Source organism: Geotrypetes seraphini, chromosome 5 (genome assembly GCF_902459505.1).
Source record: "Geotrypetes seraphini chromosome 5, aGeoSer1.1, whole genome shotgun sequence".
Lineage (NCBI taxonomy): Eukaryota > Metazoa > Chordata > Amphibia > Gymnophiona > Dermophiidae > Geotrypetes > Geotrypetes seraphini.
In genome coordinates, this window is record NC_047088.1 from 183,399,169 (window position 1) to 183,420,371 (window position 21,203).

The 21,203-nt window shown below is 40.1% G+C and overlaps 1 protein-coding gene across 1 annotated transcript in view; it reads right to left on the reverse strand.

Annotated features, from left to right (window-relative positions):
• Positions 1–12,381, reverse strand: part of COL3A1 (collagen type III alpha 1 chain) — a 170,565-nt gene extending 158,184 nt beyond the window's left edge. Inside the window, exon 1 of the mRNA XM_033947168.1 lies at positions 12,159–12,381. Coding sequence (XP_033803059.1) covers positions 12,159–12,255 — 97 coding nt within the window. The 5' untranslated portion in view covers positions 12,256–12,381. The remainder of the gene's footprint in view (positions 1–12,158) is intronic.
• Positions 12,382–21,203: the final 8,822 nt, after the last annotated feature.

Below are 21,203 nucleotides of genomic sequence, written 5' to 3' on the forward strand. Positions count from 1 at the left end.
ATTATATTCAATAAGAATTATAAAGGAAAAACATTAACTATATCTTATTTAGTCCACAAAAATAAAGATCAAGAAAAGAAATACTATTAATCATTTCTATAACGCTACTAGGCATATGCAGCACTGTACACATTATATACACTTATATAAGTACACATTCTCTGTACCTAGCAGGCTCACAATCTAAGTTTTGTATCTGGGGCAATGGAGTGCCAAGTGACCAGCCCAGAGTCACAAGGAGGCTTTAGTGGGTTGTTTTAGGATGAGGGGGTTATGATTTAAATACAATCTTGAAAAAGTGGGCTTTAGTCTGGACTTGAATACTGCCAGGGGCGGGACCTGACACATAGACTCAGGCGGTCTGTTGCAGGTGTATGATGCAGCAAGAGAGAAGGGACATAGTCTGGAATTAGCAGTGGAGGAGTAGGGCATAGATAAGAGAGACTTGCCTGATGATCGGAATTCCCAGTGAGGAATATAGGGAAAGATAAGGGAGGAGAAATACTAAGGAGCTATAGAGTGAATGCATTTGTAGGTCAATAAGAGGAGTCTGAACTGTATGCAGAGATGGATAGAGATTTGAGGGGGGGGGGGGTGATGTGAACATAGTGACTCTGGCAGAATATAAGTTGTTAGCAACATTTTGAACAGATTGAAGGGGAGAGAGGTGGTTTAATGGGACTCCAATGAGAAGCAGGTTGCAGTAATCTAGGTGAGAGGTGATAAGGGTGTGGATAAGGATTTTGCTGGTGTGCTCAGAGCAGAAGGGCTGAATTTTGGCAATATTATAAAGAAAGGATTGACAGGTATTGTCGGTCTGCTTATTCCTAGGATAAGCAGCATAAAATCTGTTTTACTCTTTTGAGATCTTGCCAGGTACTTGTGACCTGGGTTGGCCACTGTTGGATACCGAGTTTGATGGACCTTCGATCTGTCCCAGTATGACACAATCACCTGTACTGGGCATACACATAAGTATCATACAAAAGCACGTTTGGTGGTCTTAGAATAATTTTTAGAATTATGAGAAGTCACAGGTTTTAGGACAAGTTGAAAGAGTTAGGGAAATTTTTAGGGCTAAATTGGAATGGAATTTAATATAAACTTTATTTTGCACACAGTTGTACCTTTAATCATTTGGGAGGAATTCAATAAACAGCACAGACACTTAGGTGCTGAAAAAACTCAGCACTAAACTCTATTCTATAAGTGCATGTGTTTTATATAGAATAGAGTTTAGTGCAGATCCAGTGGCTGACGTTTGGACACCAGACGTCTGTTAAAATCTGGTATAAATGTTGGCACCCAAGTTAAGAGTGGTTAGATAACATTCAGTAATTTTGCATACAACTTTTCAGACCACCCCCACATGCCCATGGCCATGCCCCCTTTTGAGATGCATACCATGGGCATTAGGCACCACGTCTTATAGAAGAGTGCACATCCAGATGCTCGCACAAAATTTATTGAGGGCCAACTAACATCAACAATTGGATGTTAGTACCTAATTATTGATGGTTCAGAGCTTATTATCCAATCTATCTCCATGCATCTTGGAAGTGTAACCAAGGTTGGGTGTGCAACTTTGGGAACTATATGAGGGGCCACTGAAAAGTTCTCAGCCCAGCCAAGATGAGAATGATATGCAGCCACGAAACTTAACAAGTTATTCCACACTGGAGTTTACCATTCCAAATGAAATGGCAGACTTGCAGATAGGAAGAAACTATAGGCCTGGCCTACTGGGAAACTTAAATTTGTCCACTAAAGTGGCAGTTTTTCCTAGATGACACCTACCAGTAAAACCCTGAGTGTTAGGATCATTTTGCATGTCCTAAAAATAGGGTTACCATATGGCTCCAGAAAAAGGAGGATGGATTGAGACATCCAAATTTTACTTCCATTGAGATATCCATATTTTACTCAGTTATTACTGTCTCACTGACTTACATACATGAGAGCTACTATGAGAGAATGACCATCTGAAGACATCCTCCTTATCTTAGACAATTGTCATTTTCTCCTTTGCACTTGACCTTCATAGCTGAACGTGCAAACTCCCTTAAAAGGCTCCCAACCATGTAAATAGCTTGTCTGTGGCTAACCTCAAAAATTCAGTGGCACAGAACTGGTTAGTGCTGCTGAATATTCGCGGTTAGCACCTGACCCAAAACTGGCTATTTGTGGGCATTCCAGGGGTGAAGTTGGCACTTATGTGGTTAACTACCAATGTTCAGTCCTTAACTGTATAACATAATTGCCTACATTGGGCCAAATAAATAGCAGCCCTATATTTAAGTGGTTCAGCTTATGCAGTTATGAACTGTATATTGCACTTAAAAGTATAAGTTTTAGTGGTCCAGATAGTCAATGCCAGTGCTAGACATGTCCTGACATTGAATATTCAGGGTTACAGCTAGCAGTGGACAAAAATGCTGAGCACAGCTGGCTGAATATCTACACCAATATTCTTAGTATCGCTGCCTTATTTAACTATATATTTATGCAGATGTATCCAGAGTTGTATAGAAAGAAACAAAGCGAAAGAACTGTCAAACCTTTTACATTGGAACAATATCCTAAGTGCTTTTTAACCATTCTCTAACATGGAATTCTATTTTCCCCCCTTACTCTTCCATTCTATATATAAGCTCATATAAACCTTTTCCTTTCTCTTCTTATATTTTAAGTTCTTGTAAACCGTGCCGAGCTCCACTTCCGTGGAGAGGATGCAATATATAAACTTAAGGTTTAGTTTAGTTTAATTAGACTGTTAATTCCCCATTCCACCACCAGAGCACTTCGTTCGAGTACCCATTACCCTCATTAGAAATCATCAGCATTAGGCGTAATGAGATCTTTTCACCCCCAGCTTTGTAATTCCCTCCCAAATCATCTCAGAGAGGAATCCATCCCGGAAAGATTTAAGAGCTCCTTGAAAACTTTTCTCTTTAAGGACGCATTTGGAACTTAAATCCACTAGTCTTATCATGCCTAAACAATCGATCAGTTAGTCCCTCAATTTCTTCTATTTTCATAAGAAATTTTTCTAATCATGTCCCCATCTCATCATTTTTTCCTTTATTATGAACTTTTCTTTAACCAATGTAGTTCTTCCCTTCTTTCCCCTTTGTTCCTATTAGTTGTTGTCCAAAGATTGTCTTGTTTGTATTTCTGATTGTTTCATACCCCCTATTATTATATACAGTGCTTAGAAAATTTTTATAAGCATTTTTATCAAATTTTAAATAAACCTGAAACTTGAATGTAAGTGGACAAAATGCTGTCATTTTCATGGATAAGTGTATGCATGTTCATAAGAACATAAGAATTGCCATAATGGAACAGACCAAAAGTCCAACAAGCCTGTTTCCAACAGTGGCCAATCCAGGTCCCAAGTACTTAGCTAGATCCCAAGTAGTAAAATATATTTTTGTGGCATCAAAACACCTAAGTGCTATTCTATAAAGGTAAAAAATAGGTGGCATAGCATATAAATACAAGGGGGTGTTCACTTGTGTGAAGCATATGAAAGACATGGGCAGTGCTGCTACTGATGCATGCTGTTTTCAAAATACTGCAAATTACCTATGGCCTTGCCACTTTTATGTAGCCACAGTTACACCAGGTCTTTGCTGGTATAAGTGCAGACATTGAACTGTTAGGTGCACCAAGGTCGGTTTATGCTAGTGTCCTATAATAGAATCTGGTTGCCCAGAGGCTGTTACAGAATGAGCTCTCACTGAACAACATCTGTCACTAAAGTGGGAGTACCCAGTTATAGAATTGACCCTTATATATGTCATTACTCGCTATGCTCCTCCGATGCTCTGCAAGCTAGAGATCCCTCTGTAAGCTCCTCCAATAGCTGTGAGCTAAAGATCCCTTCCTTTCTATAGTTTCTCGATAATTTGTACATCATTTTGATTTTCTTGGTATGAAAGGCGTTATATTAAGTGCCTGTTAAACATTCCCAATAATATGATCATAACAGGCTAATATTCAAATGAAATTATATGTTCACAAGTACCCAGTAAATGTATTTCCCTATCCATAAATTTTCAGCCCCTGTACGGATTGTATCGAGTCAAAAATCCAGCTGAATGATCCAATACCATTAAAATAAATAATGGGTGGAGTGAATGCAGAGCAAGGATGAGCTGTGAAATGTATAGCACATGCATGATGACTGCATTATACATACATTCAGCATGGCTGCTTATATGTGTGCTGTATATATATATATTGTATAGGCATCAAACATATGGAATAAGTTAAATGCTACATCTGCTGTTTAATTTATTCCAGTCACATTGGCTGAGTATGAGTGCCTATATCTATATATTTAATTTATGAACATACATTCCACATTTTCAATCTAATTAAAGGAGTAAGTAGAAGCTGGCAAATCCAGGCAAGTTAGGTGAACACTGATGGAAGAACAAGTTTGGAATTGTAATTTTTTAAAAAATGTGAATGATCTTGAATATACAGTACATTTTACATGATCTGAACTATATCAGATAAATCTTCCTGATTTCTTTGATTTGGTAACCAGGAGATTGGATAAAAGAATGGTCTATTTTCTATTTCATTTGCAGCTATTTCTTTTGCAGTGATCCACATAGGGGCCCAAAAACAAAATGGGTTGTCTTAGAGTGGGTTCTAAGGTGGTAAGCTGGATAAGAACAAAACAAAGAAAAATCCAACAAGTCTGCAGTGAAAGTAGAGCAAAAAAAGAAACTGCAGAGAAAAATGTACAAGGTTCAGGAACTTTTATTAAAGTCAATATAAGGTTGTTTTCCAAAGGTTGGCTCTCATTTACATGAAGACCGAACCCAATATGGACAGTGTTTCGGAGAAACACTCCTTCCTCAGGGGCTCAAGTTGTTCAGTACTTCACTAGTGGTTAGCCATGTAGAATACAATAGTTTTGTATAAAATCCGTGGGTGACAGGCAATGTTTCTATCGGACTGCCACACAGTGTGAACACTGGATGCAAGAGTAAAAAAAAAAGCTGGATAAGAAACCACCAGCATGATAAACAAGGAAGGTAGGTGGTAAATGGAACTCATTGTAATGGCAAAGGAGTAACCAATGATGTAACAAAGGCAAAAAAGCAGGGATCATACTATTTAGTGACTTCATAAGTAACAGTGAATAGAGGGGGGGGAACCCTTCTTTATCTGAAAGAAGGCTAACATTCCAGAAGGAATGAGGAATGTGCAAAAATGTGAGAAAAGCTGAGCAGGGTCAAGAATGTGCTCACAGACAATAAATTTCAAAATGGGCAATACCTCAGGAGATGAATGCATGATAGCACTAATGAGTACCAAGTCGAAGAGGACTATAAGCATGACAACTCGTAGCTGATGATTTTGGTGTTAATAGTGTAACAATGCAGTTAGAAAAATATGCACAATGCTGATATACAAAGTAGCAGGCCAGCCAACAGAAAAAAAAATGTAATGTTAATTCTGAAAACTGGTCAGGCCTCATCTGGAGAATTTGTATTGATACCTATAGGCTTGGAGAAAGAGGAGAGAAGAAACTATTCAGAACCAGGCTACCAAAATAGCAAGCCCTCTGAGAAGGAAGATGCAATAACACTAGCAAAATTAAAAACAAAAAAAAACAAACCCCCCTGTGCAAATGCAGATGGTCTCTCGCCACAAAGACATGAAAGAAAGCCTGAGATCAATTGAGGTCTATGACATACATTTATCTATTTTTCACAAATATATCTAGAAATCTGCCCCTCATATTCATCCCAAGGAGGTCAGTGGTTTTAATATGGCTGAGTACTCTGGGCTGAATCAAAGCAGGATATTCAATGTCAAGCCATGTCCAGGCACCGTCATTGAATATCCAGGTCAACAGCTGAGCTGGAAGTTATGGAGGTGCTTATTAATATTCAGTGCTGACATCTGCATAGTAAACTGGTCAGAGTCAAGACTGTCTTTTCTGTGGTCTAACGTGCCAGGTTAGATATGTGGGCACTGGCACTGAATAGCTCCACTGAGCACAGTGCTGTGGCAATCTGGGAAGATTTCATGGCACTATGTAGTTAAGTGCCCCTGAATATTCAGGGACAGCATACTTAAACCCTTCTGTTTGAAAATCTACCCTCACTGTAGAATCTCTCATTGGAACTCCCACTGACTGAATTGTTTTAGCAGAAGCCCATCTTTATAGATTCTTGACACTGAATTTATTACTAAAGACGAGTCCCAAGTGGAAAGGACCAAAGAGTCAATGAGACTGTGCAAGACACAACCAATAGGAACATACAGATATGGGAGAACTGAAAGACAATCTACAGTGGAAATTAACTTGGAAGTATGGATAGGTCTTGTTATTATCTTCTATTATATTTATTGGTTAAATTTCATAGGGATTCTCCTTATTTAGGTAAATAAGTGTTTACTTAGAGTGAAGGGTTGTTTAAAAACCATCATCTCTCCTGTGCTAGGAAAAGTGACAGTGCTGGGGTTGGAACGGGAGTATGACAAAGGCGGGTCCTTCAAAGAATGTTAAACTCACAATGCATTCATCCCAGAAGAGAGTTAGCATCTGCAAACTATGTGGGTACTTTTGTACCCATGGGCCCATACTTGGAAAATGATTTTTTTTAAAAAGTGAACTCTGCAGGGAGTTTGCCATTAAAAATCAGTTTGCAGGCCTATCTATGGGCTGCAAATTCTATGGGAAGGCAGAACATTGGCTGCTTGAGGACCTAAATATTCCCTGGAGAGAGAACTATGCAAGAAAGTCAAGATATTTAAAGGGTAAAAATGATGCAAAGAATATTTCACTAAAAGGGCCCTTTTACTAAGCAGCACTAAAAAAGGCCGGCGCTATCCCCAGCTTGAGTCTCTCGCTCACTGTGACCACTTTTAGCATGGAAGAAGCATGCACCAATCCCAAAACTACAGCTTGACACCTGGTCATGACTCATGGTAGTGCTTTTAATATACATTAAGTTTGTTAGTAAAAGGACCCCTGTCTCTGTATGAATATTTCTAGAATGAAAGCTCATGATATGGCATAGTGGTACATTCAGGAAAGACCTAAGGAAATTATTGTTTCACAGTGGAGAAAGTAAAGGCAGTAGAAGCCTGTAATAAACTCACAGACTGCATGGTAAAGCAAAGTTAAAAAAAAAAAAAAAATCAAGTATGTTTCATAACAGGGATTTAAAACTTATTGTGCGATCAGGTTAGACTAGCAAAATATTCTTCAAGGGGTGGTGTGCTGCAAAAACATATTTTTCTTACTTCCAGTCATGTTCATAGGTGATCCAATGGAGATTCTAGATGTATGAGAGAACCACCAGATTTCTAGCTAAATTTATTTAAAATAATCAAAAATGCATTTCTAAAATCTCTGTTGGGTTGAAAAGCTTGCCAAATTTACAGACGAAATCATTAAATTCCATGATGCCTTCTCTCCTCACTGCCAGTGGTACAACTGGCAGTTCACTGTTCTTTTCTCCATTCATATCTCTTTTGCCTCTACTTATTAATGGCTGCTCCATCACCCCAGCTGGCAGAACAAGCCTTTGCCCTTCTACTGCAGTGTAGTAATGGATTTTTGTTCATCAAAAGGCCTCTACTACACATTTAGATAAATTCCAGCTGAAGTCACATATTGTACTCTAATTTGCCAAAACTCTCCCAATTACCAAATTAAAATTTATTCTCAGAAAAAAATCTCTTGGATTCAGTTGTACATCTTTTGGTAGTGCAACTACAGTAGCTCAACTATTATTCAATCCTCTTTGAACTTGATTGGGGGATTATTGGATATCTGGTCAATTGAAGAGAGATTCTAGAAGGGACTCTCTGTACCAGGACTAAACTTCTAATTCTATCCTTGGGGTTGATTCTGCTCAGACCAATCGCTGCCTCTGACATCTGCATTGGCTCTCCCACCTGGTGGTAGCACAGTTCCCTAATCCTGACTCTGGCTAAGCAAGTTATGCCTTGATGGAACCTGGCCAGACTTACCACTGGCTTCCCATTTATCCCTCTTCTCACCTTGCCCAGAAGTGTAACCTCTGTGGCAGCTTAGCATTGACTCCAATCTTGATAGCTTCTCCCACTAACCTCCAACTTTGACCTCTATGGCAGCTCTTTTGTATGGCCCAACATATGCTTTCTGACCTCAGTGGGCAGATTTGAGCAGGCATAGTTGGACTGATTTGGGACCACCATTGTTGGAGTAATTATTTGGCCAATTGATAGATGGATGCTAGTAAAATACTGTATTATATCACTTGATAGAGAAGTGATATAACTCTAACATTAAAAGATATTTTCTTTCCAAATTATTTCCAGATGCTACCTACATAGCTTCCCCTCTTTTTCAATGTGAAGACTAAACAACAAAATCCAAAAAGCACCAAAAGGTTCCACAAAGGAAATGAAGCAGCAAAACAACAAAAAGATTGTGGAACAGTAGATCGGATGTACCAGTTTGTAGTTTAATAAGCATCCAAATAACTTAAAAACAATCCACAAAGGACGTATACAGTGACCCACAAGATAAAACCAAATAATGTATGAAATACAAATGACTCAACATATGCCGTGTGTTGGCAAAATAAAAATACTTTCCTCAGAGATCTTATAGGGTCCTTGGCTGTCTTAAATCTAAAAACATAAAAAGTCACAAAAAATCCAAGTAGTAAAGAGGCCACATACAAACAGCACAGCATATCAGCCTATTTGGTTTTATCTTGTGGGTCACTTGTGACTGTATACGCCCTTTGTGGATCGTTTTTAAGATTATTGGTTTTCTCAGTCTGAAGGCTACCAGGAATTCTGCTATGTAGTTTTATGATTATTAGAAAAGAATTGTTATAGTTGATGGTAGTGGCATGGTAAGGGGAGGGGGTGCGTTCCAACCCAGGCACGGTCTTCCTAAGGGTGTGGCATCCCTCCTCCTCTCCTTGCCACACTTAGATGCCCCTTGCCTTCCCCATACCTTTTTAACTTCCCTGGCGAGAGGTTGCTTGCTGCCCGCATCGGCATCGGTGCCCTCTCTGACATCACTTCCGGGACCTGTGCCTAGGAAGTGATGTCAAAGGGTGACCCGACACTGACGTGGGCATGCTGCTCATGCCAGAGAAGTTAAAAAGGTACAGGGAAAGGGAAGGGAGCATGCGTGTGGCAGGGGTTGGGGAAGAGGGCAGTGAAGGGGCACCACTGCCCAGGTGCCACTCACCCTCACTACCCCACTGACTGATGGTGCCTATTAGGGATGGGCAGGTTGGCATCGATGTAAGGTTTGATTCTTTTTTCCGATAGCATTGAGACAATTGATCAGTCTTAAATTAGTAAGATGGAAATTTGTCTAGATGGGGATTTCTCTTATATCAGAGAAATATCTATAAGGACTTGAAAATTGTTGACAATGTTGCTGTGCTATGATGCACTATAATTCCGAAACATCATCAAACTATCAATATATTTTCATCAAAGAATGAAAGATCTAGCGAATCTGAATGCAAGCTAGAAAAGATCTCCATGCATATGTATAGCTTCTAGTATGTGCGGTTTATACAAATATGCTAGAGAGAATGGAACTGAAGGGCAATCCAATCCAAATCCCTCTATCCCTAGGCATGCTAATAATGCTTTATTTAGAACAAACATTTCATAAGCATTCTGAATATTGGGTTGCTCTAACATACACTGTGTATTCCCTTGTTGATGCATCCTTTGTCAAGGCAGAGGTTTACATTGTATTTGTAAACTAAAATCTAAAATCTTTTGGTAGAAATAATTGTAGACAAAATATTATATGCTGTATATGATGCTAAGAAGTGAGAAACAGATAATAATGGGTTTACTTAATTATCTTGCCTACATATTCATCTTTATTGAGCTGATTTAATCTCTATGCTTTTCGGAAGAAGCATTTTAAATAATGCTGACATATATGCAGGAACACACTGTACTGTCATAAGAAAGAACCAGAGACAGTCAAATAAAGCGGAATGTCCCTTCTTTCCAGCAGAACAACATTTTAATAAAAAGCAGCAGACCAGACAAAGTGTCTTGCCCAAATGAAAAGCTGTATGGAAACATGTTAACTGAAAAATAATGTTTCTTGTGGTAATTGGAATATAAGAACACTTTCCACCAGCAGATGGCACTTTGCTAAAACAGAGATGCTCTATTCTGCTCTTGAAAAAAGGTTTATACTGTATATTATAGCTCTACCAAGATTTTCCACTTTTGGAAAATCTGTGCTGTCTCTTATTTCCAGCTGGAGAACAAATTAAAGTTGAACACATATTCGGTGCGGCTAACTTAAAGCCAGAAATGACTATTTTCACTCTTCAACACAGAAGCCAACTCTTCAAGACGATTGGGGGGGTGCTAAACTCAACCAAAGTGAATGCTCGTTAGAGTAATGGCGTTTGCTCAGGATTGGAACTGCTCAAGTACCCACAGCACCAGCAGAATTTGCCTTTTAATTATTTAATGTATCATAATATCATGTGTAAGCTAGTGGTACTGTATTCATAGAGAAGTAATTTTTCAAAATGTAATGCTGCCATATTATTTACACCCTGAGCGAGTGTGGAAGAAAGGCATGCTATAATGAATGTTAGGGTAGGGCACAAAAAAAAAAAAGAGCAACGCAGTTCCTTCTTCATTGTAGTCTCACTTTTCTAGTGGTTAGAACAAAGAAGGGCAATAACCATAGCCTGGAGTCACGTCTGAGCCTTCCTCTGACAGTCAGCCAAAACTAATCTTACACATTCTCAGTTTTCAGAGGCAGGAAGTAAAATGAACTGAACTGTTTTGCAGGTATATTCCTTATTCATGCATCCATGTAGCCACATATGGGTGCAGTTGTTTTTGCCTGCAAAGATTTATCTTAGTTGCTTCTGATCATGTTAAATACTGTAGTACTGGCGGAAAATATATATGTTTTGCTAAAATAAAAATAACAACAGTGGGACATGATGTAAAAGATGAGGGGAAGGGTGGTAGAAGCTCATGCTAGTTTTGTGCCCATTTTGCACGGCTACAAAACCTGTATCTGATGAAACAAAGCCATGCCATTATTTTCAGCAGGCGAGAATAATGGCAAAGAATGGGAACAATTTTTGCACAGAAATAAAATGAGCTAAAACGTTATTAACTGAACCCCAGAATAAACTGACTGAAGCATCTTCTGGAATGAAAGGCTTAAGAAATCCTCAGCTGTGCACAGATTTTAAAACAATAACACCAAGGGGGGAAATTAATATGGCTAAAATATGTTATGCCATAAAAGTATATAGCAAAATGAGTGATTCTTTAGTAATTGTTCCTGTCTTTGGTAGATTGATTTTAAGTATCTCTAATCTAGAATGAAAGATTCCCCCCCCTCCCCTTTGGTCTTATCAGCAGAAATAATGCAGATTAAATATTTTATTCCACATTGAGAAAAGGGTATTTTAAAATATAGCATCATATACATGAACAGATATTAGAGTATTATATTGTTCTTCATCATATATCAATTATCCATGCTGGGAGCCATACAGAAGGTTAAACAAAACTTCCAAAATAAAAGTAGCAAAAAACAAAGAAAAAAAAAAACAATTTTATATTAAATATCCATATGAAAAATATATGTTTCTAAGCTTGTGAATATATCAAAATGTTAAACTCTGTGGTCCATCTTATTTTTTGTAAATATTTCATTTCAAACTCATTTGGTGCATGTCAGTAAGGAAACAAGATATTTTGTCCACTGTAAAATGCAAAAACCAGGGCACTCCAGACAATACCTGGATCACTGAATCACCCTATGGGACAGAAATATGTTCAAGACTGCTCTTGCAATGGATGTTTGCCTAGGGTTCACAAGACTCCCCAAATCTCTGCATCTTTTTGAGGCTTTCCAGGATAGGCGAATATGAAAATGGGAGCATAAGCACAGGTTCAAAATGTAGGACCCCCCCCCCCCCCAGAAAAAGGGAGTATCTCTTTTTCAGACAAGATGAAATCTTTAGACCCATATGTATAAGCAGTATAGGATCAGTTAAAGATTTGTTTTAAATGGATGGGTAATCATTTAATTAATTTCTACAGAACATAATGTAATACCAAATAGGAAGCAGGGACAATGTACAAATGGGAGATCCACTCACCAGTTAGCAGTTTTGATTCATCTTCTCCTTGTTGTGCCAAAATAACTGAAGGAATTGCAAAAAGGAACAGGGTGATTATCTGCACAAAGCTCATCATGTCTAAATATTAGACATGAGACTCTAATGTGCAAAAAAAAGAGGGAAACGATCGATTCAAAACTCCACCATCAATTGCCTCCTGCCCTTTCAGCACTGGGCCCTTTGGAAAACTCAGCCGCTGTGCCTCTTTTGCTGTGGTCTTAAATACTGAAAACTTTGGCTTCCCTTCGTTTCCAGCCCCTTTCTGAAATATGAGAGGTACACCCATCCCCTTCACAGTAAAGGAGTGATTAATATTTCTTTTGGCCTTATGGAAGAAGGAAGCCAGATCTTACTAACCAGACAAATACAACATCTGGAGTCATGCAAGCTCTCTATGTGAATAGCTTGTACATGGACTACATTATTCACTGCATGCCAAAATGAAGCAGAGTACATGAAATATGTGTGTGTATATGGGTGTGTGTCTGAGAGAGAGAGAGAGAGAGAGAGATAAAAGTGAAAGGAAGAGAGTCAAAGGGGGAGTGCAATGCTTTAACTGTTCTTTTCTTCATTTGTGAGCCTGCTCTAATTCTAGATACTGATTGGAATTGGACATTGCCCATTCACATTAAGAACAGTACAGCTGTGCTTAACTAACACAACACTTCCTTTTGAGTATCAAGGAGATGCCAATTCTTTACCTTCCTAAAACATAAAGGAATATATATGCAAAAACTATGGAACCTTTAAACATTCACATCAATAATCTAGTTTCATTCATTGCATTATACAAAAATAAATAAATACATACATAAACGCAAAAGGATTATTTTTATTTAATTCTACTTCTAGACATTTTGTAAAAAAATATGCTTATTTTCCTAAATAGAAACCTTGAGGATAATTCTATAAAGAATGCACTAACAGTTATACACAGATTAGACACATATTTCATTAGAATAAAAAAATACAGTATATGCATATATATATATATATGTGTGTACATCAATATGTATGTGCAAAAAATTCACTTACATGCTACTTTGTAAATACAGTTTACACATATTTTGCATAGCATGAATTTTATAACTAGGTACACCAGGTACATACTTTGTCTTTAAGGATGTATAAGGCAGGGGAGGAGCCAGAATTTAATTTTGGAGGGAGCCAGAGAGGTTGGACTCGGGGAGCTAAGCATTTTATCTCTTCTACACACACCCCAACACACACACACACACACACACTGCTGCTGCCTCATTACTTTGCTGAACAGGTGCTCAAATCTTGCCAGCTGAAAAGATTCATTGCTGGAGCTCCTTCCTGAGCAGCAAGGAAGCCAATGGGTTCTCTAGCCTCCAATGCCAACATTTCTATACATACTCAGTTTAATGCATGAACTGAAGATGTACGGAAATACCAATATCAGTGGCTCGAGCACTTCACTGACTTCCCGCTGCTCAGGTAACATGGGCGGCGGTTCCAGTGGCAAATTGCTTCGTTTAGCAGCTATAAATACAGTGCCACAAGTTTGAAGGGGACATGAGCCCAGATAGGAGGAGGCCAATGGCATAAGGGTGGCATTTTGGCAGAATGTGATGAAGTTTGCAGGTATAAATATCTGTGCCAGCAGCACAGTTGCAATTTCAGTGCTTATGCTTTATTTTTATAAAAATGTTTATGTCAAGCTCCATTTTGGTTGAAGACCCGGTATACAAAGCTAAGTTTTAGTTTACCGTAGTTTATATAATGGGGCACTAAGTGCTATAGAGCATAACTGCAAGAGGTCATACTCATGGGTAGAGCCTGGGAAGGATATGGCTGATTCTCCTAATGATCCATATTACAGAATAAATTGCATGTACTGCATAGTTTACTTATGCATACCAACTTATGACAGCCATAATGTAGGTACAAAACCTTGATGCCATGGTGCAGTTAATTAAGAAATAAAGTTATAGAATTGAATCTAAGCAGGTATCTCCTTAAACAATTAATATCCTTGGAGTGTCGATAGATAGATGCTGCACAATGCAGATCCAAATCAACAAAACCACTCAAAAAGCGTTTTTCACCATGCGCAACCTACGAAAAATAAGAAAACTCTTCGAAAAAGATCACTACAGGATCATAGTCCAATCCCTTGTCCTAGGACTAGTGGGCTATTGCAATATCCTCTACCTTCCATGCCCCACAAACTTGATAAACCAACTACAGACCATTCAAAACACAGCCCTCAGGCTGATCTACTCACTCGGAAAATTTGACTATATTACTAATGCTTACCTAGACTCACATTGGCTACCAATACGAGCTCGAATTCAATTCAGATTTTACTGTCTATTATTAAAAGCAATAAACGGAACTGCACCCACCTACCTCAACAACCGTCTAATTCGCAACCGCACACCCAGACTAAGAAGAACCCAGATCCTATTCTCCTACTCTCCACTCAAGGGAACTCAGCGCAAGAAGATGTACGACGGCCTCCTAGCAACACAGGCAGTGAAGCTGGACCCCTCCATCTCCAACCTGTTGACAACTACAATTGACTTTAAATCATTCCGAAATCAAAACTCTGCTAATCAAAAAAACAATACAGCCTTCTTATTCCCCCCCTCGCATCCTCCCCCTTCCATGCAAATTTCCAGTTGACCTCCTACTCCTCTACTAATATCTCTCCAAAGACCCTTTCAAGTAACCAACCCAGAACTACATCTTCCCTACTACTAACCCTCAATCCTCCTCCCTTCCTCAATTTCTTCCCTCTGCCTCTACTATTTAAAGTCCCCTGAAACTCCCTATGCCTCTACTATGTAACCGTCCCCTAAATTGTAACTTCCTGGAAATGTCCAGCTATCTTCTACTGTAATCCTCTTAGAACTGCAAGGTACAGGCGGAATAGAAGTCACTAATGTAATGTAATATATTTGTGCATGCTTTTTATAAGCTGCTTAGATTTAAACAGGCTAAAAATAATTCAAACAAAAATATTATGACGTGCACCTTTCCAATGAAATCTTAAACCATCAGAAATAGCCTCAACCCACAGAGGCAATCACCAGTCCAAATGGCCAATCCTGTGCCTAAATGGAGTCAAATAAACCAACTCCCTCCCTAGGCCTAAGCCCAGGAAAAAAGGAAATAAGCAAGACTTAAAGCTTGGTTGGTCTCTCATTTACTGTCCATTAACACTTAGGATGAAGACAAAAGAAAACCAAATTAATCCACAGGAATAATTTGTAATATATTTATTAGAGCATTCAGTAATCCTTCTTCATATTGAAGTTACTCTTCTTATATGTACAATAGTGTACCATTCCCTGAAGACAGTCATTTCCCAGCATCCTTTCAGGTATGCATATAAGCTCATCACTGGGTGCTAATGCAGCCCTGCCTACCTTGGAAAAGTACAAACAAAACCTTTGGTTGTCATATCACTTCTACCTTAATTCCCAAGGCTTCTGAGTGATCCTCTGTGTCTTTCTAAAGGTTTTAAACATTCATCATTCTTTCTTCATTATCCAGGCTCATGCTCTTAATTCAGCTGCTCTGCTTTCCCACAGCCATTCCAAACATCAGCAGCAGCCCATTTGGCTTCTCTTTCACAAGCACCACACCCATTTCTGCTGCACTACTTTTAATACCTTTACTGTTTAGGGTGGAAACAAGTAAAGGAGGAAGGTCCCACCCACATGTATTTCTTTTGCCAAAAAACCTCCTCATGATCATTCCCAGACAAAAGTGCAGTTTACCAGAGCAAAGCAAAAGTCACATACAGTCCATTCCAACTGTCTTTGTTGTACAGCAGTGTCCCGCAAACTTTTCGACTGGAAGGCACATTAAACCTAGTGCCTCGGCCGGAAGGCACCCAGAAGTGCGTAGACGTCGACGCGATGGCGTCACGTGCATGTGTGACATCATTACATTAATGTCTGTGGAGGCCTATCTGGCTGCGACCCTGAACCCATCACTTTGGTAGGGGATCCTGAAGGAGGGGAGGTGCAGAGAGACGCGGGGGAGGAGAAGATTTGTCGGCACCGGCTGACTGCCTACAGGACGTGCCTCTTGCTGTGAGAGACATGTCCTAAAAGTAGTCAGCCTTGCCGGCGCCTCTCCTCCTTACCGGCATATCGCTGGGGCACACCTGGAATCTGCTGTGGCAAACAATTTGCGATACACTGTTGTACAGTCTAGCACAGTGGTTCCCAACCCTGTCCTGGAGGACCACCAGGCCAATCGGGTTTTCAGGCTAGCCCTAATGAATATGCATGGAGCAGATTTGCATGCCTGTCACCTCCATTATATGTAAATCTCTCTCATGCATATTCATTAGGGCTAGCCTGAAAACCCGATTGGCCTAGTGGTCCTCCAGAACAGGGTTGAGAACCACTGGTCTAGTATCTTTAGGAGTTCTCAATAGTAACTAGCACCAGTATATTCAGAGCAAGGTTCTATCATTCTCTTCAGAATTCTCAAGGCAGGGTTTTCATCCAAGGCTTCTCAATATACTCTTCTCAGTTGTGAGTGGAAGTCTGCCTTTTTCACCCCTCCCCCTTCCCTTTTCTCAGGCTAGGGAAGTTTATATATCTTACATGAGAACAAACATCTCTCGTCCCTTTCCTTTGTGATTAGGGCATCAAACCTCTTGGGTGGAGCTGAGAAGACCAACCTGCTGGAACATTTACTAACAGTTTGTCTCATACTCTTTTTTCCCCAGCCATTAAAGGGGCACACACATTTACTCCCTTCCACAATCATAGGGTCTAATGGGCTACTAGAAACCCCTTCCAATAAGAAGGTACCGTCCAATGTTTGCCATAGCACCTCTACTCCCTGAGCTGATGATCGCAAAGCCTTCTGTTGTTTCAGACTTTCTCTGCTACAGTGACAAGGAATAAGCACTTACTTATCACACTATATATGCTGTTATTGAAATTCATATAAACTTACACAGTTTGTTATACTGTACAGTTGAAGAATTTACAGCAAGATTATAATTTCAAACTGTGGTACACTTGTATTCCTCAGTCAAAATGTAGCATTCAGATGTGCTGCCTTGCAAGGGAAAGGTCAGTTTACTGATGTCTTGTTTGGATAACGTTGGATCTCAAGGATTAAATTCAGCCTAGACCACTAGAGACAAGATGGATATCTGATTGACCACAATTTTGCCATGTTGATTTTTTGGGTCAATTTTTTGTATCAGATTCTGTTTGCAAAGCATCCAAAAATAATTGGATATATCTTTATCAAACAGTTCATTTAGGATTTGATAGAAAAATGCTACACTGACATGCAAAATGTAGAACTCCATCTCAATTCTTATCAGTCATCAAAAAGTAGTATTCCAAGTTATGACCAAAAAACATGCCTTCAGGGGCAGTATCTCCAATTGGGATATTTTTGTGCATTCTGTGACAGTAATGAGCCTCACCCCTAAGCCAGGATATGTGGAGTATGATCTCAGTCTGTAAAATTTACTGTTAATGCTCACTGTAGTACTTGCATTGTGCCAAAGAAAGTTTCTGCTGGAGTTCATAAGATGTCATGTATATAAGCAGGTGCACTTATAAATTCTTTTTCATGAGACTTGTGGTACCCCAAACAATGAAAAAATATGCATCCTTCTGCCACATTTTCTTGATCTCAGAGTGCATTTCTTGATACTTAAAAGTCTTTTCTCTCTATATATGATTCACCAGTCTCTTGGAACTGACATCTTTAAGATTAATGTCATATCCAGTTTCCTGACATGTGTCGGAATGGGGATGCCCCAGATGATCATAACCTCTTCATGATTCCCTTAGGGTCATAATCCCAATGCTTTTCTGGAACAGTGGTGTTGTAATGTTTCCTTTGCTTCCAATGGATGAGATGTGCTACCTTGCTGTGCTTTTCAGACACCAGAACTTCACAACCAGCTGCAAGATGAATGACTGACTCCAGTTCTTTTTTTTTTTTTACAGAATCATTTTTTTGTATGCTTTCTGTAAACCATTTCATCTGTAATCCTCTGTCCTGGGCTGCAACGACTAATCACTTATCCTTAGATTTCAATTCACTATTCTTTAACCAATGATGTGCCTGATTTTGATCAAGGAATGGTTCCTAGAATAATGCTTTGTATTTCTTGATGTACTTATGCATCTGTCTCTTGTTGTTCCTCACCTGATTTTGGCTAGATAGACCTCAGTGGTCTGGAGTGGGCTTTGATGACAACTCTAGTAGTTGGAGAATACAATCAGTGCTAGGCAGACTTCTATATTTGTATCCTGAAAATGACAAGGACAGATCAAGATCAATTATTCATATGTTAATTTGCATTATACCATACTAGTATTTAAGCCCGTTACATTAACGGGTACTAGAATAGATGTGTAGACTTTTAGCACAATGGGTCGCTGAGGCGTTTCTTTCTTTATGTTTTTTATCTCTCTCCTTGCCCCCCTTTCTTTCTGTCTCTGTCCCCCTGTGTGTCTCTGTCTCTTCCCTGGCCCCCTGTCTTACTGTCTCTCTCCCTGGCTGTCTGTCAGTCTTTCTTTGTTTCTGTATCTTCTCCCTTCGTGAGTGTGGGGCAGTTGTAGGCGCGCAAGCGCACTCCTTCCGGCCACGGACATACGGAACACGCAGGTAGGAGTGCGCATGTGCCACTTAGGGTTTTATTATGTAGTCGTTAAGCCCGTTATATTAACGGGTGCTAGAATATATGTCTGTCTGTCTCCCTCCCGCTGACTCTCTCTCTCTCCCTAGCCCCCTGTCTCTGTCTGTCTTTCTGTCCCTCTCCCTGCCCCTGTGTCTTTCTTTCTTTCTGTCTCCCTCCCTCCCACTGTCTGTCTGTCATTTTTCCCCATTTCCCTGTGCAGCAGCATTTCCATCCCACTTCCCTATGCAGCATTTCCATCCCACTTCTCTCCTATCCCCCCCCTTTCCTGTGCAGAAGCAGCAGCGATATTTCCCTTCCCCTCCAAGTCCCTGTATAGCAGTAGCAGCATTTTCCCCACCCCGCTTTCCCTTCTGTTACCGCGATCTTGCCTACTCCATTCGGCCCTCTCCCCCTTCTTTTACTGCTGTTGTTCTGCTGATCTGGCCTGCTCCTGACCCTCCCACTGCCGACAAACCTCCGGGCTCCAGCCGCGTAGGCAGCACTTTAAACACGCTGCTTCGCGGCCTTCTACTGCCGATTTCCTCTCCCGCTCTGTCTCCGATGATGTCATCAGAGACGCAGCAGAGGAAATCGGCAGTAGAAGGGCGCAAAGCAGCGTGTTTATAGTGCTGCCTACGTCGCTGGAGCCGGGTGGTTTGTGGAGGGTCAACGGGCGGAGCGGGGCTGCTCTCCACCACTCGGTTGCTGCCACTGCCCCACAGGGCCGCGAGTGTGGGGCAGTTGTAGTCATGCATGTGCACTTCTTCAGGCCATGGACATACGGAACACACAAGTGGAAGTGCGCATGTGCGGCTTAGGGTTTTATTATAGAGATGGTATGGGTTTATGAGCATACTTGTGCATTGGCCATCTTACTATGTCACCTGCTGATCCAATTCCTTGAAGAGTTTTCCCCCTCTATTACAAATTGTTGCTTCTTTCCCCTATGATACCATTGGATTTTCACTTAGGGCCTCTTCTATCAAACTGAATGGTCCGCACTGCTCCCGATGCTCATAGAGTTCCTATGAGCATCAGGAGTTGCGCAGGCCATTCAGCGTGGCTCTCTGCGCTAAAACCTGCTAGCGCAGTTTGATAGAAGAGGCCCTTAGTCTCCACTTGTTGGTAACTTGTCCAAGTTTAGTGACTGAAATGGAATCTGGACCTTGATGATAAAGGGGGTGGAACTCCTCTTGTATGAGGAAAGACTAAAGAGATTAGAGCTCTTCAGCTTGGAAAACATTTGGCTGAGGGGAGATATGATTGAAGTCTACAAAGTCCTAAGTGGTATAGAGCAAGTACAAGTGAATTGATATTTTTACTCCATCAAAAATTACAAAGACTAGAGGACACTTGATGAAGTTATAGGGAAATACTTTTAAAATCAATAGAAAAAAATATTTTTCACTCAAAAATAGTTAAGCTCTGGAACATGTTGCCAGAGGATGTGGTAACAGTGGTTAACGTAGAAGTGTTTATAAAATGTTTGGATATGTTCCTGGAGAAAAAGTCCATAGACAGACATGGGGGAAGCTGCTGCTTGCCCTGGGATTGGTAGCATTGACTGTTGCTACTATATAGATTTTTGCCTGATAGATTGGCCACTGTAGAAACAGGATACTGGGCTAGATGGTCTATTGGTATGACCTTTCTTATGTTCTTATTTTCTGAGGTTTCCTTTCATATTTCAGCTTCTTTTGTGCATTTGGATCTGATGATAAACCTGGATGCATTTGACAGTAGCTCAGTAGGCATAATCCATTTATATGATCCAATCCTCCTTCAGTTCTGGGAATTCATGGTCTTGGAATACACTTATAAATAACCTCATGGTCATGTACGAGTTTTCTTGTTTGCACATCCAGTTTTTTAAGGTCTTTAACAGACCAGTCTACAATAAAAAAAAAAGAAATAAAGCAAACCATAAAAAAATTAAGGCGATATCTTTTTTATTGGACTAACTAGAGCAGGGGTGTCAAACTCAATCACATAAGGGGCCAAAATCTAAAACACAAGCTAAGTTGTGGGCCAAATTTTTTATTAAGATGCTTTCCCCCTCTTCTACGAAACTGCGCTAGCAGTTTCTAGTGCGGGGAGCTGCGCTGAATGGCCCCCGCTGCTCCCGATGCTCATAGGAACTCTATGAGCGTTGGGAGCAGCGCGGGCCATTCAGCGCAGCTCCCCATGCTAGAAACTGCTAGCGCAGTTTTGCAGAAGAGGGGGTTAGTCTTAGTAGAAGTATAGGGTTACAACCTCTCCAACCCCACGTTGGCTCTGTGGTGTAAATAAAATAAATAAAAAATACTTTTCCTCTCTCTTTTAGGTCCTAGTTCATGCCTGCTGTCTAACACCAGCTCTGACAGGATGCACATTTCAAATCT